General features: G+C 37.9%; 1 protein-coding gene across 2 annotated transcripts; it reads right to left on the minus strand.

The window, feature by feature from the left end:
• Nucleotides 1-3,142: 3,142 nt before the first annotated feature.
• LOC134671241 (histone acetyltransferase Tip60) lies at nt 3,143-22,951 on the minus strand. 2 transcript variants are annotated; one of them, XM_063529045.1, is made up of 14 exons: nt 22,836-22,951; nt 22,634-22,760; nt 22,057-22,212; nt 20,482-20,628; nt 18,007-18,167; nt 17,195-17,380; nt 16,376-16,459; nt 15,954-16,155; nt 14,514-14,636; nt 13,963-14,125; nt 12,744-12,852; nt 9,288-9,391; nt 7,003-7,042; nt 3,143-5,395 (listed from the first exon to the last, which is right to left on the minus strand). In XM_063529045.1, the coding sequence occupies exons 1-13, from the start codon at nt 22,878-22,880 to the stop codon at nt 7,036-7,038; spliced, it is 1,614 nt and encodes a 537-aa protein (XP_063385115.1). In that variant the 5' UTR covers nt 22,881-22,951; the 3' UTR covers nt 3,143-5,395; nt 7,003-7,035. The 2 variants fall into 2 exon arrangements, with proteins under 2 accessions (XP_063385115.1, XP_063385114.1); XM_063529044.1 differs by lacking the exons at nt 3,143-5,395; nt 7,003-7,042; nt 9,288-9,391; nt 12,744-12,852 and having other exon boundaries at nt 13,959-14,125; nt 22,081-22,212.
• Nucleotides 22,952-26,947: the final 3,996 nt, after the last annotated feature.

Here is a 26,947-nt window from a genome sequence, read left to right on the forward strand (position 1 = left end):
AAGTTTCGTTAATTTGCATAAAAAGTTAATTTAAATAAGATGCACGTGATAACATAGTAATGGTTTAAGTTCACTTTAGCTCAGATACATGGTATTGCAGACCAATACTGACAGCAGTGCCTTTCGCGTATGGAACCAGTGCCCCTAGTCTTTTGGCCGCCGAGCCAAGTCGCGCAAGCATTTATTTTTATATTGTTGGTAATACAAATACATTGTGATAAAAGTTAACTTAAGCGTAGGTACACTCAAAAATACCTATTTATTGACAGCACAATTTTTAAGGGAATGTTATTGAATTATGATTTCTCTTGTTTAACAAGAATGTTAGAAACGCAATGAGCTTGAATTCCGTTTATACATACGTTTGGTTTCAGACACTATTTTTGCTAATATTTCTTTTTTTTTAATAATTTGGGCATTAGATATAAATATCATATAGTTTCATATTTTTCACTTTTGTCATATTTGAATTAAATAGGGTGATTGCTAAAGTTATTGGCCACAATAAAGATGCAATTGGTCTTAACAATAAAGATGCAATTGGTCTTAACAATAAAGATGCAATTGGTCTTAACAATAAAGATGCAATTGGCAAGTTTCTTTCTGATTTGTTAGAAGTGTGCCAATTACTATAGCAGTCACCCTAACTTGTGCAAGTGTACATACAACTTATACGAGTAAAGCTCATTGCATCTTAGAAGTGTGAAGGTACCGTCACAGTAATCTTACAAGTAAGATTAACTTTAGAGGGTATAGTAGCGTATAAGAAAGCTTTCTGTCTAAGCAACGAGCCGGTTAAGTTTTCGACCTTATTAACATATAAATAAAGTTCAAAATGTTAACCGCTGTTGCTACTTGTACCGCGTTTTTTTGTGTTACTAAATTATCTGTCCGAATGGTCAATTTCAGGGTGCATAGCCAAGATGCCAATCGTTCGCTTCGTAGCGAACGATACGGTAATCTCTCTCTCTCTCTCTCTCTCTCATTCTTCCATATTAGTGCGACAGAGACATTTGCATCTCGATCGCTACGGCGCAAACGATTAGCATCTTGGCTAGGCAGCCAGAACAGATAAATTGGTATCTTTGCTCTTTGATATATAAGTATAAAAAAAAAGTAACTACTTTTTCATGAATTTTGGTTGTTATATAACTGCTAGTATTACACCTATTTAAGAGTTATTGTTGTAATATAGATGTATCTATTTATATTCCTTACTATTAATTATAGTTCTTGCATTTTGAACGATGGTATAAACCCCTTGGTACATAAACGATTACTGGAAATATCGTATTGAAATGGAAGAACTATAAGTCCCATTAGTCCCATACAGATGTAGTGCATAATTATTTTCCTTCTTATTGTCACGGAAACGTACAAACGTGTCTTGCTATTTCAGTCACAGTCGGTACAAAAAGTACTAAGGTTGACTGAAGTAGCATGACAAATACGAACGTTTCCGAGAAAATACGATGGAAGACAATTATGCACCACCTCGGTACCATGTACAACTATTTAATACATCTTTTTATGTCTATTATTAAATCATTATTATGCTTCTCTGTGAGTCAGATGGAATGAAATAGTACTGTTTTTTTAAGGATATATTTTTATAAATATAATATCACATTAAGGATGCGTTTCCACCATAGATGTGCGAGGATGTGTAGCAAAAGTTGTATTTTGTTATCAATCAATATATCGTCCAATAGAGCTGCGCTGAGCGAGGATAGGTTAACGCAGTGATTCTATTGGTTCATAGCGGCCTCCTAGCCTAGTCGGTAGTGACCCTGCCTACGGAGGTCCCGGGTTCGAATCCTGGTAAGGGCATTTATTTGTGTGTTCGTCACAAATATTTATTCCCGAGTTATGGATGTTTCCTATGTATATAAGTATTTATATATTATGTGTGTAGGTATACTATATATATCGTCGTCTAGTACCCACAACACAAGCCTTATTGAGCTTACTGTGGGACTAGGTCGATCTGTGTAAAATTGTCCTAATAATATTTATTTATTTATGATAACAAACACATCCTTCGCTACACATCCTCGCACATTTCTGATGGAAGCGCAGCCTAACGTACACATTTGGTACTATTTGTCACAAAGTGATTCTCATTATAAATTCTGTAAGACACATTGTTGAGACATTTTAACGCAGTTGTGAAATGTATATAGGTTTTGTAAGTGTTGTAAACATCACTTGTACCTGCTTCTTTAAACAATAAGACAGACAAAGCAAAATTATTGTGCTTACAAATATTAAAAAATAAATCATATATTGCATTATGTTATTATGTTTCATTACATTTCCCCTGATTTGAACACATTTACACTTTTAATAACAAAACAGTGAGACACAGACATATTAAATATATGTGACGTTCCACGGCAAAAGGTACCTTATGGCGGCTGGCGCTTACGTCGCATAGCGCCGCAATAATATTGGAACGGCGTTAATGATAGCGTAAGCGCCAACCGCCATAAGGTACCTTTACCTGTGGGACGTCACATATTAAGAACGGGTCACTTACGTATTTTAAGTCCTAAAACGCTCGTCATGTTTCACTCCGTACCGAGGAGTGTCATCAGGAGCTTGCGTTCACGGTGGCGGACCGGCAGACTGCGGGCCGACTTAAAATACGTGAGTGACCTGTACTTAATATATTTACGAGTAACACATTCACACTTACGTAGTTTGCGGCTCAATAGTGTGTATTTATAATAGAAAGTTTACACTCAACTAAAGTAAGGACGCGAAGCACGAAGAATTTCGCACATTGACACGCCATTTCCTATCTCTATCGCACGCGTATAATTATATTGCTGTCCTGACGATGATATCAGCGGTCAATGCAAGTCATTGACACGCCATTTCCTATCTCTATCGCACGCGTATAATTATATTGCTGTCCCGACGATGATATCAGCGGTCAATGCAACTGTACTGTGCGAACAGGGCAGCAACATAATCATGCGCGTGCGATAAAGATAGCAAATGGCGTGTCAATGTAGGAAATTCATCGCGCTTGACGTCCTTACTTTACATCAGATAATACGCCGTAAATGTGACTGTCTTAAAATAAAAAAAATATTGAGAAGGATAAATAAAGATATGTAGTGAAAAAACAAACAAGTTTTACTAGACTGATATATTTTAATATCACAATTAAGGCTTAGAACAAATATCTAGTCTTACTGCTATATGTACAAGCGCTAATACAGTCATCTTGTCATACGATAAATTAAACAATTCATACGCTACTTGAGTCATGACATGACAGACAAATTTTACTTCAATTTATCAAGATTGCTTACAATGGATTTATGAAATATTGTTTGAGCTACATGCTCAATAGCTAATAAACCGGTAAATACATAATCGTAACAATAGTAAACAGTTACTGAATATAGTAAATATGTATATTTAATTACACAAATGGGTCTACCGCGATATAATTTCATTGTTTTTACCTTTAATTCCGACGTTTCAGCAGAGTTGCACCAGCGGTGGTCACGGAAAGACCACACCACGGTTGTGGTGTAACTCAGCAAAAAAGTGGGAATTAAAGGTAAAAACAATGAAATTATATCGCGGTATACCCATTTGTGTAATTAACTATAGTTCGTTTTTTTTTTGGCATTAGAAAGAACTCCGCAGAAGCAAGCGTGCAGTTTTAATCAGGCTCGTTAATTGTTAATAATTATTGAATTATCTAATGTAGCATGGTCAATACATATAATTTACTTCAAATTGTTACCGCTAAAAGTGCCAGATTTAGAACCACAAGCGAACTTCTGCGAAGTTCTTTCTAATGCTAAAAAAAACGGACTATATGTGTACAAAACGCGAGAGTTTAAAGTGTTATAGAAAATATGTAGTTTAAGAAGATCGTGTTCCTAGTTTTACAGCTGAAATAGCGCTGTAGGTACTGCGTCATGTTTTGTGGTCACTGAATTGACGAACGAATTGAAAAGTCAAAATTCCGACAAACAGTTACCGCATAATGTACATACCCTTACCGCGCCATCTACATAGATTGTAAAATACGAAGCAAGAATTTGTCTCAAACTTTACACATCCTTATACAGTCAATAATTTCTTGACAACAGTAACGCCAAGGGCCTAAGAGTCATATTCTAACATTATTGGTTACTTTAGTCTCTTAAAAGAAATAACACCAATTGATAGTAGCTAAAAGAAATCAAGTCAGTTTATTTAAGATTTACAACATGATAGAGGGGATTTCGACTCACTCTATACAATTAGCAACCCTATCCAGCAGTAACAATTTTTTTATACAGAAATATATACAGTGAAACCTGGTTAAGTGGGACCTGGATAAGTGAGAAACCTCTATAGCTGGGACTCATGGTGCGGTCCCGACACTTTAGCACTGAATTACCTCTGTTACTGAGATAAAACGAACCTCTATAACTGGGATCGTTGTTGTGATTATATAGTCACATTTACCTCTATAATTGAGACAGAGTGTATTTTACCTCCTTTACTGAGACTATATTTATAAGATTACATTTACCTAATTGTTTTTTAGAATTTTATGGGGAATTGACTTCTGTATCTGAGATAACGTCAATCTATGACCTCTCTAACTTGGACTTCATTGAACAATTTCCGTATTCTCACTAACTCTTAGTCTATCCACAAAATTCCGCATTTGCCTAATTGTATCTAAACAACTTCAAGTTTGATTTAGTTAATTTATGTAAGTAGTTAAAACTATCGAAACGAAAGCTGAAATTTTGATAAGTAACACGAAAAAATAATTAAATTTTATTTATTAAATTTCTAATACGCAATGAAGTCAGTATCAAAATTAATTTAATTTTGAAATAACTATCCTTTGGAGAATCATTCAAAATAAATTCAAAGAAATATTTAAACAGACTTAAAAAATATTTAGGGACAAGGATTATTTTACCTTATTTATTTTTTAAAGATAATTACTAAATACCTTATTAACCACCTCTATAACTGAAATATACTCTATTCTCACCTCTATTAATGGAACCCTCTGTAAATGAGACAGAAATTTATTTGTACCTGGCTAACTGGGAGCCTGGGTAAGTGGAAAACCTCTTTAAGTGAGACAAATTTGCTCGTCCCTTGAGATCTCACTTATCCAGGTTTCACTGGATATACATATAGGTACCTACTAGAACTTGTTTAGACAGGTACATAAGCTAGTACTAAAGTACAGTTGAGTTCACAAACTTACAGAGCCAACTTTCCAAAAATGTATTTACAGGTCTCTAGGGTGGTATTCTACCTGTCCAATTTATTTGTAGCGAAGTTAGATATTAGTTGTAAGACATAGATACATATTTACCCATTCTTCTATGAAGACTTTTGCCCCAAATTCGGCTACCTGAAATCATTTTATTTTATTATATCAGGTTCATGGTATTTATTTTTTAAATGAGTATTATTATTTTTTATTTCAGGTACATAAACACAAACTAATCTATACTTATATAAACATACACTAATTGTTATATTTAAGTGACAAATCACTTTTAATGAAAAAGAAACCTCCATGTGGCTCCAAGACCAAGAAAAGCAGTTTTTTGATTTTGCCACTTTAGTTAGGTACTCAATAAAAGTCATAATCATAATATACTGTGGAACATGTGCAAAAAATTGTACACTGGGTCTCAAGGGGGGGGGGGCGGGGGGGTTAAAAAGGTAATCTATGGGTCTATGCACTAGAACAAGCCCTTAAATACTATTTCTGAAAGGCATAATAATGAAATGAGTTTATACACACGTTCCGCGTATGTTTTTCCCAATGTAATATTTCGCCGAATTCATCTTTTCTCAGAATTGTTAACATACTAAAGAATTCGAGCCTGTGCACACAGGAAACGTGCATGTAGACATTGTAGACGTGCACTTGCGCGCTGTGATATACAGACCCTTATACGAGACGGCACAACGGTTGCGTCATGTGTGCGTGCACGACTCCAACGCTTTAGCGCACGTGCACAACTACGCACACACAGCCAGTGTGCTCTGGCCTTTATCAGTTATTTATTAAGCAAATGTAACCCTAGCCAAATATCTGTAAAGTGCTAAAAAGATATCATGAATATTTGTTTGAATTGAAGATATGAGAAAAGATGATTTCGGCAAATATAATCAGCCGTAAGATGCGTAATGGAGGATAGCCAGGTGAAACATGAGCGCATATATTTAAAATAGCAATGTCAGGAATGAATAAATATAATGAAAAGCGGTGATAGGTAAAATCGTCTACTAGAACAAGTAGATGTACTAAGCATGATTATTTCTTAACTAAATTCGTTAAATAAATGTACAAGTAAATATTTACAATTCAAATTTCAATGACATATTGTTTAGCAAGTGTAGTATTTAACTTTTCACAATAAATAATAGTTTTAATACATACATACTAATAAGATAATTATGTGGGTAAGTAAAAATGCTTTTACAACTTTTAAAATTCACAAAGAGTTCAGCAAAAGTTCGTGACGATTTTAATTTTAATAAATAATAAAAATAAAGTTTATGTTGTTAATCGCGTTAGGTAAGGTAAAGTTATTTTCTGCTAAATATTATATAGTTAATCATTAGTCTTATCACTGATATAATAAATAAGGAAACAGGAAATAAAAAATTAGATAACATCGGCTTATATACCATAATACCAATAAACTAACATTTTTATTACAAAATGGCAATAATCTCTTTATCAAGGCCTAAGGGGCCTTGCTTGGGCCCCTGGGCCTTGGGCCTTGCTTTGCTTGGGTAGATAGATCGAAAGATGTACAAAATTTCTCTCAATTGTGAACTTTAAATAATCAACCGGAATGAATAATATATGTTAGTGATTAGATACAATTGCAAAGAGTTACAGCATAATGCAATGATACATGATGGGATGGCAACAAGATAAATAAATGATTCCATTAAAATATGTAGGTAGGTTAAATACAAAATGAACAAAATGCGTACGTGTCGGAAGCCACAGTAATATCTCGCAGCTCCTCAAACACTGGCGACAAAGAAAAACCAAGTTTACCCTCAGAAATAAAACATTCAAGAGGTCTTGATGGATCTAGTGTCGGCACCTTAGATAAAAATACTACACGATTGTGGACGACAGGCTCATTTTAAATTTCGAGTTAATTTTAGATTTGAAACGCAAATTGGTCGTGTTGTAATATTAAAAATCACTTTAATTTGGAAGCAAATGCAAATATCATAAAGGTGACAGTCCATTTCCAACGACAGCTGCACTGCCATTCATTTTACTATGGAAATTGACAATAACCGACCCGTTCGGATCAGTAGTGCAGCTGCGGTCTGAAATGGAATGTTACCATTAGGCTGCGCGAAGCAGCTCGGTCGGTGGGGACGTGCCTCGCCCGAGGCAATGGAGCCAAGGCAAGGCCGTCTCTGTTTCGCGCGGCAATTTTCCTCGCGAGGCATCTCGTTCAACACGGACTCGCCTATTCGAGTTTTTTTTGTTTGTAACATACATTCATTTTGTAAATATCACAATCACATTCGTTCTTTTCACTTTCCACGGTCACGATTCAGTCCACGATCGCGAGTATGCGAATGGATAATGTAATCTACGAAGAACACAACGGGAGGTCCAGATGTAATCAAGAATATTGAAACTCTAACTGGTTTTCTAAGGATATCGGTCTCAAAAGCCGCTGGGCGATTCCGCACCGCCATTTTTGCACGACATCGTCTTGCTTGTACAGTCGCCATCGGGTACATCGGAGCGGCCAAGGTGTTCATAAACATCTGAACACAGCCTCTATTATCAAGATGTTAAAGTGCAGATAATTTTGAGCACCTTGGTCGCTCTGATATATCTGGTGGCGGCTGTGCATTGGTTGTAAAATACGAAGCTTACCTACCGATACTTTATCGACAAGCCAGGTACGGCCCTGAGTAGGTACGAGAGTGTACAGCGCGCAGCGGCTTTCGAGACCGACCGTACGGACCGCTTCACCAAAGTTGACGTGAATGGAATGAAGTAAACAAATGAAATCAATCATTGTCAAAGTGATTTTCCGTCTTATCAGTCTTATCACCATTACAGTCAGCAAAACTATTAGCTTAGCACCCCTGCATACAAATATTATGTATACATAAGGGTCCCGAAAGATTTGAACGGTTTGCTCTTACCATATTTTTGATAAGGTCAATACGTGTATAGTTCGTAGGTTTCTAATAGAGCCCGACGGCTAATCCTATTGTCTATTGTTAAGTAAAACCGCACGTGCATCTTACCTGCAAAAAAAGGGTCTCAATTATTCTATTTTTGGCACCTGAGCGCGGGCTAGTCCAACGCTCAAAAAACCAGTGTAGGTGCGCTCTCCGATAACGCGCCTTTGTTACGCATCTCGATGACACATTTTAGACTGGTTCTGTAGCGTTTGACTCGCCGGCACTCAGTAACCGAAGTACTGTACTTTTTATGCAGGTGGTTGTGGCACGTGGCACGAGCGCTTTTACTTAACAATAGACAATAGACTTAGCCGTCGGGCTCTATTAGAAACCTACGAATTATAACTGGCCTTCACATTAGGGCTTACTTGTAAATCCATTGATTAGTGTTTTTGTATTTATTTGTGTGATGAACACAGATATGTGTTCTTGAGTCATCGACGATTTCTATGTATTTAAGTATTTGTATAATACACATGTATGTATAATTGTTTGAGTACGGTCAGCCAAGAAAGTGGTCTACCACTTTTCGACTCTATCAATCAGATGATAGAGTCGAAAAGTGGTAGACCACTTTCTTGGCTGACTGTACCTACAACACAAGCTTTCTTGAGCTTACCGTAGGACTCAATTTATGTAAGAATGTCCCTATATTTATTTATAATTTAATTTAATATTGCGAGTTAATACTTACGTGTAGTGGTAAATGTATGGTATTAATCACATAAACGCCAGCTTTGGTGAATCGGTATCTAAAAGCCATAACAGAATACCGCACCGCACCGCGACCTCGGTGCGGACAATGTATCTCGTTCTAGCTCTAACGTATAGCAGCGTTTTTAACGCACGTACGGCGACCACCTTACACACTATCGATACGTGCGCCGCATCGCACCAAGCTCGCGGTGCGGTAGTCTGTTACGGCTATAAGAATCTAAGTATTCTAAGTATATAATTTTGACAATAATCGGACGCACCGTCGATTGAAAAATCAACTCTAAAATTTAATGGTGCCTTTATATTCCATAAAAAAAAAATTAAGTGAAACTTACCATTTGGCACGTTTCGACCAATCTTTAGGGGTCCAATGCAAGCATTTCGGGTCTATCTTCAACGTTCGTTTCTCCATACTCTTCTCGTGTTGCTGCATTAGTTCCTGGATAAGTCGAGAGATATCAAATCGGGAATGGAATGCGTACTGGCCATCAATAAAATCGGCATGACAGAAAACTATTTAGAAAACACATGCAAAAAAAAACAAGCGGCTAAGAAAAGGCTAAGGGTTGGTGCACACAGACTGCAACACGACTGCAACTTGTATGGCAACTGCACGCCGACGTTGCAGTTGGCGTGCAGTTCCCATACAAATTGCAGTCGGGTTGCAGTCCGTCTGTATTGGCTCTAAGAGTCACACGAAGCAAGCCGTCGCCATACAGTCGGAATTTCCCTCTCTTTTTAAAACGACATGCTATGCTAAAATGATATTTTCCTAAGGCCCAAGGTCCTAACTATCTTCAGTTCGATGAAAGTGAAACCCTATTCAATTGGAACAGAGTTACATTTCATTTGTTTTGTTAAATATTCAAACTAATAAAAATTCAACCCTATTTCCTGCAGTATATGTTCTGGCAAATTTTGGGTTGGGCTGGGCCTTAGAAGGATATGAAACTTGTCGTTGTAAAATGAGAGCGTAACTTAAAATTGTATGGGAGCGCCTTTTTGGCGGAGAGTTCGTGAGACTCTTATGTAACATATACGAAAGAATACTGAGACGCGTAAAGTAGTGCAAAAATAATGACGCTGCAAATGTGATAGCTGAAGTAAATGGCGTTTTATGGCGCCATTCGTTTAGTGGTTTTGTGGTTTCTGGATTGTTAAATCAGTGAGTGCAAATGTAGTGCATGCGCAGAAAGTACTCATGTATATTTGTTGTACCTGACCGTCTAGCATGAGTTGAGTCCATTTTTTAAGTCGCGCTTGATATATGGAGTCGCGCGCGAGAACGTAACTCATGCTAGCAGATCTTAAGAAAACATGCGTGCGCACTTGCAGCACATTCGCTCGATCTGGACGCGTCTTTAGCAAGTGTTATCGCATAACGAACGGAGCTGTACAGTCACCTGCAATAATATGTTACACAACGAACGCCGCAAAAACATCTGACACGATCTTATTTGTAGAGCCATAAGAGTGTGTCACATATTTTTGCGGCTTTCGAAGAGTAACACATTATTACAGGTGACTGTACAACACCATATAAACTTTTAAAGTTTTGGCTACAATATTTGGCACTACTTCTTTATGTGTCTTTGTACTCATTCGTCTATGTTATAAACTAATGAATTTAGCAAACTCAGGCACACCAAAAACGCCAACTTGTTATGAGATTGTTGAAGATACGCTTATGTATAACTATAACCCATTTTTACATTGCGCGGCCCCTCTAAGGCACTTACAGATGTAGCGCATAATTATTTTGCATCGTTTTTCACGGAAACGTACGAACGTGTCTTGCTATTTCAGTCAGTCTCGGTACAAAAAGTACTGAGGTTGACTGAAGTAGCATGACAAATACGATCGTTACCGAAAAAAATACGATGGAAAACAATTAACATACACTACATCTGTACGCTCACATCTACAGGGTAACAGGGAGGCAACCCACACAAACACAATAGTCAGTACCTACGTTAGCAGTGTATGTGTGTGAGTGTGAGTTGCGTCTATGAGATGGAAAGGGGGGCGCCATCTATATAATTATTCGAGACTTCTCGTAAATGTACTAACCTATGTCTATCTTCAACAAAAGTAATCAAGCTTTCATTACCGACTATCTTAAATTATCTCATTAAGCAGTTACAATAAGACATATTTTTTGAGTAACGAGTGGTAATAATGGGACAGGTTTTTAAATAAACCACTCAAAATAAAGCTCGATTTTACTGATGGCCAATATAATTCTAATGCCGCGACCGTTTAAGAGCCAATTGAAAATAATACGTAGTTATCTTCAGAATTTTGAATTATTAACGATTTGTGAAATAAAGAATATTGGATTCATTACAAATGTGAATATGAATTTATACTACAATTTAAAAAACAGCATACTACTGGAATTCAGTTGTATTATTTGTCACTTTTCATACATTCGTGCATAAACATAAAGGTTACAAAAGCGACGACAATTCACGACACTGGATATGTAAGGATAATGAGTAGGACGTATTATTTTTCCATTTTGAAGTAAAATGATAGATTGATTAGGTGCTAAATAACATGAGGGCTGTCAAACCGGCACGTTCTCTATGTAGGTTTACGCTAACGAACTAGAATAACTATAGAAGTATGACTAGAGCCAAAGAGAATTTGAAATAGAGGGAGATTGTCAAAGTAAATTATGTAACCACAGCACAGAATAATTAATAGTACTACCGTACAGAAAGGAAACTTCCCACAAAACCGAAGTTTGACAGCGGTTCAGGGTCGAATCATGCTGTCCCTTTCTATTTCTAATATATGGCACTATCCCTTTCGGCTATTTAGGTTTGTCAAAAATCAAGTGATTATCTTATTTGTGGTAGTGCACGCAAAAGGAAGTCAAGTGGTGCTAACCCTAATAATTGCTCGGAGCAATGCTGAGCCGAGCGGAGCCAAGTTTGACCGAAGTCAGGAGTTTCGCACCCCTGACCACAGTAAATTTACTGCCATCTTTCGGCAGAAGATTAAAATTGTTAGAACGCCATTTGACTTTGATCCTTACTCTCACATTAATAAATAATATTAACCCCACCTACTCGACACTAGGCCAACGGTATGGCGCAATCTTTTCGAGCGATGGCACCATAACCTTCAGCCTACTCTCGAGTAGATGGCGTTAATATTAAAGGCCAACCTATATGTATAGGTATTGCGTCGCTAGATGCAACTCAATAATAAATCATAAGGTGAATGTGACCGAAGACAGCCATCTTTACGGCATTTTTATTTTGACAATCCTACTAATGTTATTTAGCTCGCTCACCTAATAGGCCAGGAAATGAATGCTTAAAAAATGCGTTGTAGAGGGAAATGCTAAGAACACATTTTTGACTCCGTAACTTTGTTTGGACTAGTTAGGAGGTGAACATATCAAAAGTCCCCGGCTGTAGCTCCGGTGCTGGGGGGTAGAGGGGGGTAAGAAGGTCGATTTTTCGGTTTTTCATTGATATCTTGGAAACTTTACGTCTTAGCGACATGACTACTAAGACAAACCGAAAGCTGATAAATTTAGTTACAAGTTTTATTCAGTCAAGTTTTTCGATATCTTGAATGGTTTTTGAGATACCTGCTCTTGAAAGTTTATTTAGGGATTTTAATAAATCACCCGAACGATAAAGAAAAAAAATAGTTACAAATCTAAATTTCACTATTCGTTTCCAATTCTGGTATTGAACGTTTAGGAGTAGGATTCTACTATGAAGGGCTCTTAAGCGGTCGCGGCAAGTATGGTGAAGGCAACACAGCTGTACCTGATTGACCGATATGATGTACTGGCCCTTGTAGTAGTTGATCAGGTTAAGGTTCTGGAGCGTGCTTATCACGTCCTCCTTCTTAATACTGGTCAGCTCGCAGATTTCACTAGAAAATTATAAGTGGTTTTTAGAGAAAGGAAGAAATGGTGGGACTCGTGCAATGAGAGACATTATTTTCACGGAGAAATTCGATTCGAATTCGTGATTATCTTGCAAAGACTACGTATTTGTTGTCCACGATTTGAAGCAACGAGAAAAATATAGATTCATCAACATTTCACTGCATTTGTCACAAAATAGATAACGGGGAATCTTGTCCATTGATAACAATTTCGACAGCCTATGATGACAAATTCAAATATGCCCTTTAGTAAATAAGGCTGATGGCTAATTTTATGGACGAATCAACATCTTTTCAAATTCTTGAGCTCGCTAGCGTTCTTCGTTTAGAGGTGTAAATCCTTCGTCACACGAATGCGTTTAGCCAACCTTAAAGTATTTGGATAAGCCATATTAGAAAGTGGCCATCCCTCTATTAGAGCGTACACTCACCTGCAATAATGTGTTACAAACGAAGGCTGCAGAAATATCTGATACGATCCTATTCATAGAGCAATAAGAGAGTGTCACATATTTTTGCGGCGTTCGAAGAGTAACATATTATTGCAGGACTGTACGTAGCTGAAGGCACCAACGTGCTACTTACTTTATAGTAATGATGGGTTTCTCATTGTCACCAACTGGTTTGCTGTGCATCAGAATGTCCAAGATGGTCTGTGCCCAGTAGCTCCGATATGAGAGGAGTCCCAAGTCTGAGAGCAGTTTCTCTGGTGAACCCGTCTTGACACAAATATGGACTACATAATATCTACTTACTTTATAGTAATGATGGGTTTTTCATTGTCACCAACTGGTTTGCTGTGCATCAGAATGTCCAGGATGGTCTGTGCCCAGTAGCTCCGATATGAGAGGAGACCCAAGTCTGAGAGCGGTTTCTCCGGTGAACCCGTTTTGACACAAATATGGACTACACAATATCTACTTACTTTATAGTAATGATGGGCTTCTCATTGTCACAAACTGGTTTGCTGTGCATCAGAATGTCCAAGATGGTCTATGCCCAGTAGCTCCGATATGAGAGGAGTCCCATGTCTGAGAGCAGTTTCTCTGGTGAACCCGTCTTGACACAAATATGGACTTCATAATATCTACTTACTTTATAGTAATGATGGGTTTTTCATTGTCACCAACTGGTTTGCTGTGCATCAGAATGTCCAAGATGGTCTGTGCCCAGTAGCTCCGATATGAGAGGAGACCCAAGTCTGAGAGCGGTTTCTCAGGTGAACCCGTTTTGCCTTCGAACTTGGACAGTTCGTAACCTGTGGAAATATTAGAACATAATCAGATTAAGTGGATACGGGAGCTGAGATTTAAATAATTTAGGTAAATATATCCGTTTCGCTAACTGAAACGGCTCATAAAACTAGTGCGATAAGGACAAGGCGAAAATCTTGCGTAAAAATCTCAAAAAACGAGGTTATTTGTGACGTTATCTATGAAAAGGGACCTTATTGTCGATGGCGCTTACGCTATTATTAACGATGTTCCGATATAAATACAATGCCGCGCGACGCTGTGCGGCGTAAGCGCCATCGACAATAAGGTCCCTTTTCATAGATAATGCCCCATTTATAGTTTAATTTTTAATTTTAACTTAAGTATTCATATTTAACTTATTATAATACTAAAAAATCCCATTATACTTACTAAATTCTATTAAAAGTTTTCCATATCCTTTTCTTTGGTATGGAGGTAGAGTCAGTATACACGCTACATTGTAGTCTTCTGTACTTTCTTTCTCTTTTGAAAAATATCCTACTATGTGAAAACCTGAAAACAAAATGGATAAGCATTTAAATAAAACTATGAAAAAACCGGGCAAGTGCGAGTCGGACTCGCGCACGAAGGGCTCCGTAGGAGCATTCCACGGGCTGTCCCGTACAAACGCATTTTATTTCCTGTGTTGCAACTTTTTTTTCGACATTTAAAGCAGGCGATTATATTTCTGTGCATATTTTTGACCATTTGTCATAGAAAAGGAAACTCTTATACCTTTAAATCTTCAGAAACTTCGCATTTGTACGGGACAACGGTAGACAATTTCATGGAATGCTCCCGTACTATAATGCAAAAAACGGCAAAAAAAAAAACGGTCACCCATCCAAGTACTGATCCCGCCCGACGTTGCTTAACTTTGGTCAAAAATCACGTTTGTTGTATGGGAGCCCCACTTAAATCTTTATTTTATTCGGTTTTTAGTATTTGTTGTTATAGCGGCAACAGAAATACATCATCTGTGAAAATTTCAACTGTCTAGCTATCACGGTTCGTGATATACAGCCTGGTGACAGACGGACGGACGGAAGGACGGACAGCGAAGTCTTAGTAATAGGGTCCCGTTTTACCCTTTGGGTACGGAACCCTAAAAATTATTTACAAATGGTACTTATAAGGGAGTGATAATGATAATCCAGATTTAGAAGCGATATCGTGTTAAATTTACAATATCTCAATTTTAAACATTAAGGTCGTTTTTATGCCAGCAATGAATCCGCGCAGGACCGAGAAAAATGGCGTTTGGGTCATTTTAGGTCATCGCGCCAAACTAGTAAGTATAATTAAATTTTAAAATATTTCATAAATAGAGTCTGTGCGGAAAGAGAAGAGTCATAAAATGTATTGTTTTCCATACATTTCACGACTCTTCTCTTTCCGCACACTCTATACCTCTAGAGTCAAACTCTGTCATAACATAGAACAGGAAGGGATCAATGTCGTAGTGGGTTTTGTAGTCGAGAAACAATTTGGCAGAGGTTCTGCGCGTAGCATTTGTTCTTACGACAGTCTATTTCGAAGAACCAGATGCCTTTGCGGTAGACATAGTTGCTGGGAGGGTGTTTTAGCTTGAATTTAATATATTTCACACATACCTCTGGAGTCAAACTCAGTCATAACATAGAACAGGAAGGGATCAGTGTCGTAGTACAGTGTTTTGTGGTAGAGGAACAACTTGGCCAGCAGGCAGAGATTCTGCGCGTAGCATTTATTCTCCCGTCCGTCGATCTCGAAAAACGAGATACTGCCTTTGCGGTAGATCTCGTTGCCGGGAGGGTGTTTTAGCTTGAATTTAATATATTTCACACATACCTCTGGAGTCAAACTCAGTCATAACATAGAACAGGAAGGGATCAGTGTCGTAGTACAAGGTCTTGTGGTCGAGGAACAACTTGGCCAGCAGGCAGAGATTCTGCGCGTAGCATTTATTCTTCCGTCCGTCGATCTCGAAAAACGAGATACTGCCTTTGCGGTAGATCTCGTTGCCGGGAGGATGTTTTAGCTTGCATTTGATCTGTTGACAAGTTATAAAGGTAAGTTAGGGTACAACTCCAAAAAAGAAAATAAATCATGTTGTCAAAACAAGTTTTTGGTGCTGTGATTATGTGTAATGGCTTGGTAATGTGATTTTTTGCATTGTGTCTCTCCGAATCCAACATGTTCCGTTCCTATTTTTTTTAAAGAAGGCAACTTGTGCTTGTAGCTCAATATAATAATATATGAAGGGTACTTACCAAGTGCCTTTCCAAGCATTTTCTACTTTTCCTATATTTTAAACAGAAGTCGCATATGTATATGCAGGGGAGATTCACCATTTCCTGAAAAATAAAAAGTATGGAATTTAATGTCACAGATAGAGTTAGACCAAGATAAGTCTGCAACGATTCTGATAGCACACGCAGTGCAATTGTTATTTGTACGTCATAATTTCATAGATGTTTGACATTTGAAATGACACTTGCACTGCATATGCTATCAAAATCGGTGCAGGCTTGTTCGGTATGACTAGTAACTTTTGGTATATCGTGACACCATAAAATATGTTACTGAGGTTGAAAGTCTCAATAAACAAAATTAGTCGATTAATTATAGTGGCTTCAATCACACTTTCTAGCGTAAAACGTAGATTTTAGTAGACTGAAGTAACCTTATCAGAGAGAAACAACTCTAAACAAACCCTATTTGTAGGGCACGAATAATAGTGTTATGTGGGAAGTATCGCATTAAAAGTGTACAATGCCCTATCTACATGCCCCTTGCGCTACGGAGAGCCAGTACCTGTGGGTATCTCGGTGTTTTTAATGTGTCTGTCACATGACCAAGCCCTACAAGAGAGCGGGGTTGTCGTGGCCGTGTGGTTGGTTACAGCCACAGTTGTCACAGCCAGTAACTAAACCATCTATAGACCGACCGCTTAAATGAGAAAGGCGGGGAAGGTGCCCCCCAATCCCCCCCCCCCGCCCGCACGTCGCCCCGCTCCGTCGCCCCCGCACCGCGCAGGCGAGGACTCATTCAAGCGGTCGGTCTATATACCATATATGGATATGTATTACCTGTGGGTAGGGCGCGAAGTACCAGGGTCTGATCCGATGCTTGCCGAGCTCTATCATCTCGATGTTTTTCATGCGGGTCACCAAGTCATCGTGACCGTGTGCTACGAGAGAGCCGGATTGTCGCGGTCTCGTGGTCGGTGTGGCCGCGCCTGATGCGCTAGCTTCGCCTTCTTCCCCAGCCTCTGACTGTGAATAGTGGAAAAGTATTGTTAATTGAATATTTTTTATTTGTTTATTAGTCAAATAAGTAACACAGTATTACAGTAACACCAGGGCATTGTGAAACTACAAAATAAAATACAATATAAAGAAACTACAAATAAAAACCAAAGACAAATTAATTGCGTCGTCTGACTTGGTGTAGGATTGTCACAGTATTGTATGAGTTATTACATAATTATTTGGTAGAGAACAATGTTTTAAGCATAACTCGGAAAACTTTTGATCAAGTAAGATAACTCAAGGAATAAGTGGACTAAACCCGTCCAAACATATACAAAAACATAAAATTGTTTCAACACTTTGTTGGTGATTGATAAGTAAGTGGTTAATGTGTCTGGAGATGATCGATATAATTGACATAATTACAATCGTCTGATCGGCTCTGAACTTCTTTAGTATGAGGGCTACAGGACCCCGACACTGGTGTGCGTCCCAAAAGTTGTGCCTCGTCCAAAACTTAAGTCATAACGGCGCGTACTGTAGGCACATGACGGATATGCTCTGAACACTCATCGCGACACGTCATGTGCCTACAGTACAGGCGCTAAAAGAGCAATAATGCTTCGCCTTCAGTGTAAAAAGAATCTCACCTCATTGTCTATAGAGTTAGCTTTCCGTTTCCTGTTCATCTTCTTGTGTAGCGCGGCGGCCAGCACGGCCTGGCCGTTGACGAGAGGGGGCTCCGCCAGCAGCGTGGGGCTCGCGGGCCGCGACACCAGCGCCCGGGGCTCCGCCATCGGCGTGCCGGGGACTGACACACAATCACATCATAAAACCACCTACATAATTAGGGGTCATCCATTAATTACATCACACGTTTAGGGGGAGGGAGGGGGTCAAGAAAATGTGACATATTGTGACATGGGGGAGGGAGGAGACACAAAGTTTGTGACGTCACTTTAACTTCATCAGTAACCGAAAATTTATTTAAATTATTTTATTCACTGTACATTTAAATAACAAGTTTTTAAAACGATAATTTTTAAAACGTTTTAATTCGTTTAATTTTCTTTCCTAAGCAGTTTTGGGTTATAAAATTACTAATATTTATATCGTCATAAATATTTTGATAAAACATTAATAATACTTAGGTACTTACTTAATTCGATTTGGCGATTTCGTAGAAAAAATGTGACGTCACACTAGGGGGGAGGGGTTTGCCAAATGTGACCAAGTGTGACAAGGAGGGAGGGAGGGGTCAAAAAACCTAGAAATTCGTGTGACGTAATTAATGGATGACCCCTTAGGTACTATAGAGGACCTCTTCAGTTCAATGAAATTTAAATTCTATTCAATCGGGATAGAGTCGCTTTTGCTTTAACGTCCCTCCCAAGGCAGATCCTACTTATAGTACCTCTTCAGTTCAATGAAATTTAAATTCTATTAAATCGGGTCAGAGTCGCTTTTGCTTTAACGCAAAATCAACTCTATTTCTTAGCGCGACACCAGCGCCCGCGGCTCCGCCATCGGCGTGCCGGGGACTGACACACAATCACATCATAAAACCATAGCCTCCTCAGGCAGATCCTACTTATAGTACCTCTTCAGTTCAATGAAATTTAAATTATATTCAATCGGGATAGAGTCGCTTTTGATTTAACGTTGTAGTTTTTCTGGGTGGATCCGCGTTTTTTTGTCACTCTTTGTTGTTGTGAGTCCTTACCATAAGTAATGGAAAATCTATCATAGGATATCAACCATAGGTATCAAAAGAAAGTGGTGCAACATTTAATCCAACGAACTGTGCTTTACTCTGGATGATGGCACATAATAAAAACTAATGGCTGCTCTACACGATGGGCCAACGCCGGCCACTCCCAGGGACGCATTTATGCGTTAGAGGGAGCAAGTGATATTGCTATCTCCTTCTACCGCATGTCTGCGTCCCTTGGAGTAGCCGGCGCTGGCCCATCATGTAGAGGAGCCATAAAAATACTTAGTTGATCCACCACACACCAGTCATTTTAGTAATCTCATATCCAATCTTCTTCTTCCTCGCGTTATCCCGGCATTTTGCCACGGCTCATGGGAGCCTGGGGTCCGCTTGACAACTAATCCCATGATTTGACGTAGGCACTAGTTTTTACGAAAGCGACTGCCATCTGACCTTCCAACCCAAAGGGGGAACTAGGCCTTATTGGGATTAGTCCGGTTTCCTCACGATGTTTTCCTTCACCGAAAAGCGACTGGTAAATATCAAATGATATTTCGTACAACTCCCGAAAACAAGTTCCGAAAAACTCATTGGTACGAGCCGGGGTTTGAACCCGCGACCTCCGGATTGCAAGTCGCACGCTCTTACCGCTAGGCCACCAGCGCTTGTCTTCGCTTCGCTTCGCTTGTAATCTCATATCCAATGTAGTTCATTATTTTATTCTACTGCCCACAAAATATTATATGTACATGTTAAACACAGGAATGTATGTTTAGATCCAGGGGTTGGACACATGATAGACACATACAAAAATTGTAATAAATGTGCACAAAAAAAATAAGAAACATGACAATACATATAATAACCCAGCTTAATCAATGGGTGGTTTATGTGAAATGCTGGCCCGTGGGTATAGGCTCAATTGTGCATTTAACTTTGGCCAAAGGTTGACTGGTAGAGAATACCTCATAGCCTTAAGTTCGCATTTTGTATGATTGTATTTTCTTTTGTGCAATTAATATTAAATAAATAAATTCTATACATATATTCATATGATAAAAATTAAAAACTATTCTCTTTTCCTCTAAACCTAAAGAATAATCTACTATGCATAATATGTTTCATGCACTAAGTATTTACGACACATTCTACTATTATTACTACATACTTACCTATAAATCACACAAAACAAACTACTTTGGTTTAAAATATCATTTAAATTAATTCCATTTTAGACCAGTCAATAAAGTTTAAAAACTCACCACTAAAAATACCTACGTACTCACTACTACCAAGGTTAAGGTTAAAGTATACATAAAATAGCAGGGTTAAAATATTCCTTATATAATTATAGACAACCAATATAAACAACAACACATATTGAAAATTTACAGAAAATGTGCAGACATACCGGGTGCATTTTTGTGTACGGAACCATTGAGCGCTTCGCCAAAATGTGTTCTTTCTGGGGCTTTGTGCTGTAACGGTGTCACACTAGCTTGTAGCTCTCTATTGGTATCGCTACTAGATTTCGGTATGTCATTGCAGACTCTATCATCTGCCAACAAAATATCACATTTACAGCCATAATTATGACTTGCGGTTTGCAAATCATAAGACACACATTTTAATAAATGCCAGACACATGTTTTGCCTGGTCATGAAGCATACATGTGTGACAATACAATGACAATTTTAACAATTGGCTGTAAAGTAAATACAAGGAATCAGTCACCAAATAGCTGCATGCAAAAACTAAAAAAAAAATCATGCGGTATAACCTATGGCACCACTATTCTTTGCTTCTAAGTAAAGTATAAGCATTAAATCTGTTTTGACATGTATCATTAAATATCATTAAACAGCTTGCAAAAATATTTTAAGAATGCCACTGTTACATGCACAAACGGAGGGCCTTCCGCAAACCATGTTCGATGTGTTGTCTCCCTGTCACACTTACATACGAATTTTCAAGTGCGATAGAGAGGCAACACGTCGAACATGGTTCGCGGTAGGCCCTCTGATCATTAACTAACGGTTAACTATATTTTTTTTCGTAAAATAGGACATTATGATACATGTGCGAAAAGTAGCAAATTCGCAATGAGTGGTGATAAAATAAAACACGACCAAAGGGAGTTTTTTAAATCGACAGAGTTGCGAATTACTCATTCGCACATATTTTATAAATAGTTTACAATACATAAAGCCCTTTAACTTTCAGTGCCAAGAACCCGATAGTTGTGTTCATTTTGTATTGGAATTGGGGCTCTTGGCACTGAAAGTGTTAAATTTTCAATGCAGGCACGTAAATTGCTAATTACTGCACTATTGCAGTAAAGTAGCACTATATGTACTGTAAGAAAGCTTTCTACCCTATAGGGGCCATACAATAATATTCATATACCATACACATAAATATTTCAAATATGTCACTGTATATACTTCTTCATCATTCCCTCGTGACTGAGGATCGTGACCAACAACTATGTCCCTCCATTTATCACGAACAAGGGCTACGTGGGCTGCCGTCTGCATGGAACCACATTCTTGTTTTATGGAATCCGACCATCTTGCAGGGGCTCTTCCTCTAGCGCGCTTGCCTTCAATTTGCCCCATGGATAAATAAAGCTATAATAATATGTACTGTAAAACACCCTACATTACTACATGTGCACAAAATTTCATTTAGCAGTATTTGCGTGAGAGTATAAAACAACCACTACAAAGACTTTGACTTATCAACAAGATCTGATTGTGCACACTTTAGAATTTTAGGTCCATTCACTCATTTTTCAGGCCCGGCTATTATTGTTATGTTGATACCAATAGCTCAGTTTATTCATCAAGCTAGTCATTTGATATGAAAAAAGCATTCTTAAAATATTTTTCGCAAAAGCAGACACCAACTACAACTATTATTAACTTAACTGTGCAAAGAACCATGTACCGGTGACTTTGAAACTAAAAACAACAAAACACATACTAATAACATGAGGCATAATGCCACCTCCTGAACCAATGTGTGTCTTCTTCGGAGTGGTGGTCCCCGCTGGGGCAGGGGCTCCATCTCTCCGGGGGAACTGCACCTTGCGAGTATCCAGCCAGGACTCGGACACCCATTCATCAAGACGCTTGTTGACTGAAATTTATAATCTGGTGTAAATATACTTGCTACTCAAGCTACGGAAATTGTTTTTTTTTCTGAAACTAAATGTAAAACAGACTCCAATTCATTCCTGGCTCTCAACAATCAAATGACCTAAAAGACCGAAGTAGTTTGTTTGACCAATTGACTGCGAGTGGAGCGCTCTCTGTAGTGAAGGAGCAGGCACAAGCCTACATTCAAGAGCCTAATTACAATTTCCATAATAATCAAATATGCAATGGAGTTTTAAACAAAATACAAACGTTTTTAAGTATGTTTATGGTTTTAAAAAAATAAAATACAAACATAGTAATTAGGTGGATTAAAATGAAAACTTCAAGCAGACATTTACAGAACAGTTTATGGAGGGAAGAGAAAATAACAATGATTTTGTTTGATATCAAAGACAACTTACAGTCAACATAATGCACGTAGTAGCCTCGTTGTCCACGAATCTCTTTAATACTAATAATTTCTGCTAGAGGCCAGTCATTGCCTCCCTGCATGCGAACTGGCAATCTACAGCCTTCTACCAAAGCAGCCTGGAAACAATTTTTGAGTAGAATTATTTTGTCACAAACAAAGATAAATGATATATCATTCGAAAGTTAACTTACTGCTGAATCACAAAATGTAGTAAGTTCCTCGTCGTTTTCGTTCATTATGCTAAATATTTACAATTAAGTCCAAAAAACAGAAGCCTGATGTCTAAGCAACTGTCAACACTAAAACGTCAGTTGGAAAAAATACCACAGCACAGACAACATATGTCCATCAATGATACCAGTAAATAAAGAAGAAAATACCCTGAATCTCCATAACATCGCTGAAATAAATGAAAAAAAAACTAAAAAAATTAAAGTTCTTGTAAAAATACTCTTCTGTGGTTTTTTTTCAGCTTTTGAATATGATTTCCATTTGATAAAACAAATATTTATATTCAAAAAAGTAATATTATTTTACTGAAATATAAGGTAAATAGAAGACCGGCAACTCCCCATTTTTTTTAATCAAAACTTTCGATGTTAAGCCTCCTCCAGACTATGCGCGTGAATCGCGGGCGAAGCCGCGAACGCAAGTGTGGCGTCGATTTCGCAGATTGTTCACGTCTTCGCGCCTTGTTCTCCGTTTTTTGTCGGTATTTCGGCCCGCGTCAAAGGAGACGCGAAGCGCGAACTTGCAAGACTCCACATTACACACTATTTTGGCTCTTCTGTGGCCAGATAAATATTAATTATATTATGATTATATTACATTAAGCAGCTATATTTTACGGTTTCACAAGAAATCAAAATGGAAAAACAGCTAAATCACGAATGATGCCATAGATAACTAACAGTTAACACGTTCGCGGACGCTCAGTCACACCATTTGGACACCTAAATTTTGTATGGAAATTTTGCGACTGTTATAGCATACCTGTCACTACAAATATATCTTTTAGGTTTGTATATGACGCGTAATGCTATGCAAGGCGGATGCTATGCAATCCGCGTCAATATGAAGTATATTTTTTATACGCTATGTGACAACAAATGCTATACAATTCGGATGCATAAGCATCTCCGTCACATGACGTAGTCAAGATGTGATCTTATATGACATCGCATGTTATAGCATTCATTAATCGTACTTGATGGACTTAATGGCTGAGACTTCTGAATTCCTAGAGGCGAGATTTTTGCTCTAAAGACTCATTGCTGACCTATTCAAACATTTTTCTACTTCTGTTTTGTTCCCCCATTTCTTATCATTGTAATATTATGTCCTTTTCATACATGCCCCATCCCAAGCACGTTCGTCATTCATTGGACCTAAAATTATGTGATACTACACATCATGCGTTGGAGACCGCATAATATGTCTGAAGAATCTAAATGCCCACTCATGGCATGTTGCAGAGAGCCATGTGGAGCCGGTTGAGCTCTCATAAAAGAGAGAGGTTTTTTCTTCCAGCTGTCCTAGGTATACGCAGCATTTACGCCACCACCACTTTCGAAATCGTCAATCTCTACCGTATTACACTTTTTGAGTTCCCTGTAAGTCACCGCCGCTTTAAGTTCTGGACGTAAACCGTCCACCACTTTTCCTGTCAAGCGATGATTCACCCAACTTTATATTCTTTTTCGGATGCATCTGCACCAAACATAAGGCGTGAAATATACAAGAATTATGCCACAATACTTGTCATAAACGGTCTTACCTTGTAAGAGGTGATCATCGAGCGCCAGCAGGCTTATAATTCACAATTATATCATCAAAACTATGACTAGTAACGTAATTACTTGAATGATAGGTTATACACATTCATGACTCACTTTTTCACATTCACCGTTATCAAAATTTGATTGTAGCACAATAAACCACAAGTAAACATGTTTGTTTATTAAAACACATTGAAAAACTTAAAGAAATTGTAAGAAAAACATTAATTATGATGTTATAAACAATCCGTAAAAATGGCTATCGCGCACGAAATTCACCCAAATTGCACGTGTCTACTCCCAGACGCACCTGCCGGGCTACTAAGGGAGCTGCCATACAAAGACGAATGCTATAGCATGTGCGTCACAGAAAGGGGGGCTCAATTGGGGACGTCACAGGATAATTTTTAACTTCGATAAAACTATGTAAAATGGCAGTATGCAAACTTTGAATCTGGTGACTGGTAGAGGAAAAGTTGGTGAATAATATTATACTGTGGTAAAGCGGATTGATAAGCATTTCAATGCAGAAATTTAAAACGAATAACGGATGCTATAACATACGCGTCACCAGGAGTAGTGCAAAAACGGATGCTATGCAATCCGCGTCCGCGAACGTGTTAAACTCGATCAGCTGATGCTTTTCCGCCATCTTGCCGCAAACCAAACTGCGAAATCGTCGTGAAGTGTGCGAGTGTGGAGTCATACGTCAACTTCGCGATATGTTCGCTCCGCGACGTCGCGCCGCGATTCACGCACATAGTCTGGAGGGGGCTTTACTTCGAAGATTCGAGATCGTTCAGCCAGCTCTGGTCAATAGGTGACAGAAAATGTAATAATGTAATTTTCTCAAACATGCAATGAAATATTGATGTTATGTTCCTTATAATAGGCTGCGAAGTATGACGTTTTAGGTTCGGTTAGGACAAGAGGTATTTAATGGAATTTCATACAAATCTTGCAGGCCTAGGCCGGCAAAGTCCTCTTTTTTAATTTCCATTTCACAGATATTTGTGACACAGCATCGTGGCATTCAGCCATTAAAAAAAAACTAGAGGCAGTATTTGCTTTATGGTTCGGAATGACACTCTGCCACTACGCCTATAAAAAAAAAACAAAAAACAATGTTTGCTACAATTTGCAGTTTTATTTGTATAAAATCAACATGAACTTAATAAATAATACATTATTAATCAAATTCTGTAATTTAAAATTATAAATTTAACTACACAAATAAATACATTTAAAATATTTCATCTAAACGTTAGCGGTAAAAAGGTCTACTCAAACACGCGTAGTTATTTTTTTAAATTGTTATGGAGGCAAAGTTGAAAAATTTTCATTCTGTATTTATGTTTTATTGGATTTATGGTGCGTTGTTGATTTTTTTTACTTTAATATGAGTCCCGACAAAATAATGAAATTTATTTTAATTGTAATCGTAGGAGTTGGAATTGGCAGCGTAACCAGAATTGATTTTAAATAACTTGCTGCGTCTGCCGCCAAGTCAAAGACGAAGTATCTATATGGTTGCTTATGGCAATTTTATTATTTTAGAATCTAAGAAAAATGGCTTACAGTTTATTAGAAACAGTTTTGTGGCATATTTTAAAGAAATGAAAGTAACTACAAAATCGTGAACACTGTGGAAATTATACTTATTTTCTCCATGCATAAAGCAACGATGTATGTGAAACATGATATCAACATGAAAGACTATGTAAACTTATGTGACGAAAACGACAGTCAGACGGATACAAGGCGAAAAAATCAAAGATACATGAAAATATACGGGTAGTAAAAATACACGACTCGTGTAAAACATACGCGTGATAAAGATATAGGTACGTGTTTAGTTATATTTTGGGTGTAGTTTACTTTTAGTTTTTTCTATAAATAAAACTTGGGTTTCGTGGATTTTTTATTTTATTTATTTCATTGCATGTTTGAGAAAAGCACTATACATACCTCGGCGGGAAATGGGGTTGCCCGCGCTCAGACCTATCCGGCCTCGCTTCGCTCGGCCGTCTATATGTCTTCGGCCGGCAACCCCTTTTGTCCCGGCCTCTGTAGTAATGTACTATTCTATTTTTAAAAACCATAGACTTATAATATATAAAGACGTAGTCTCAGCGAGCTGTCACTGTTGCCACTTTTGTTTAGTGTACGATTAACAATGAGGCCCACGTTGCTGTAGCCATGTCGATAAAGTCATATCGATAAACTATCGACATTTCTTGCAATTTTAATTTTACTTCAAAGGCTTAACGATACCTAAAATGACCAAAAACGCTTTTATTTTTTATTGTGGTTATCAGATCACAATTTTATAGTCACGCCCCAGCAGGGAACCAAGGGAAAGTTCAGATATTTAATTAAAATACATAAATACCTCCTAAAATAGGTGTTCCGCAATAATTGAATTATATTATTATATTATAATATATTCATTATCCATTAGCATTTCAATTATGTTTATGTTTAACGAAGATATTGAAGCTTCACTTAATCGCTATTTCGTTCCG

The sequence above is a fragment of the Cydia fagiglandana genome, chromosome 15 (assembly GCF_963556715.1).
Source record: "Cydia fagiglandana chromosome 15, ilCydFagi1.1, whole genome shotgun sequence".
NCBI lineage: Eukaryota > Metazoa > Arthropoda > Insecta > Lepidoptera > Tortricidae > Cydia > Cydia fagiglandana.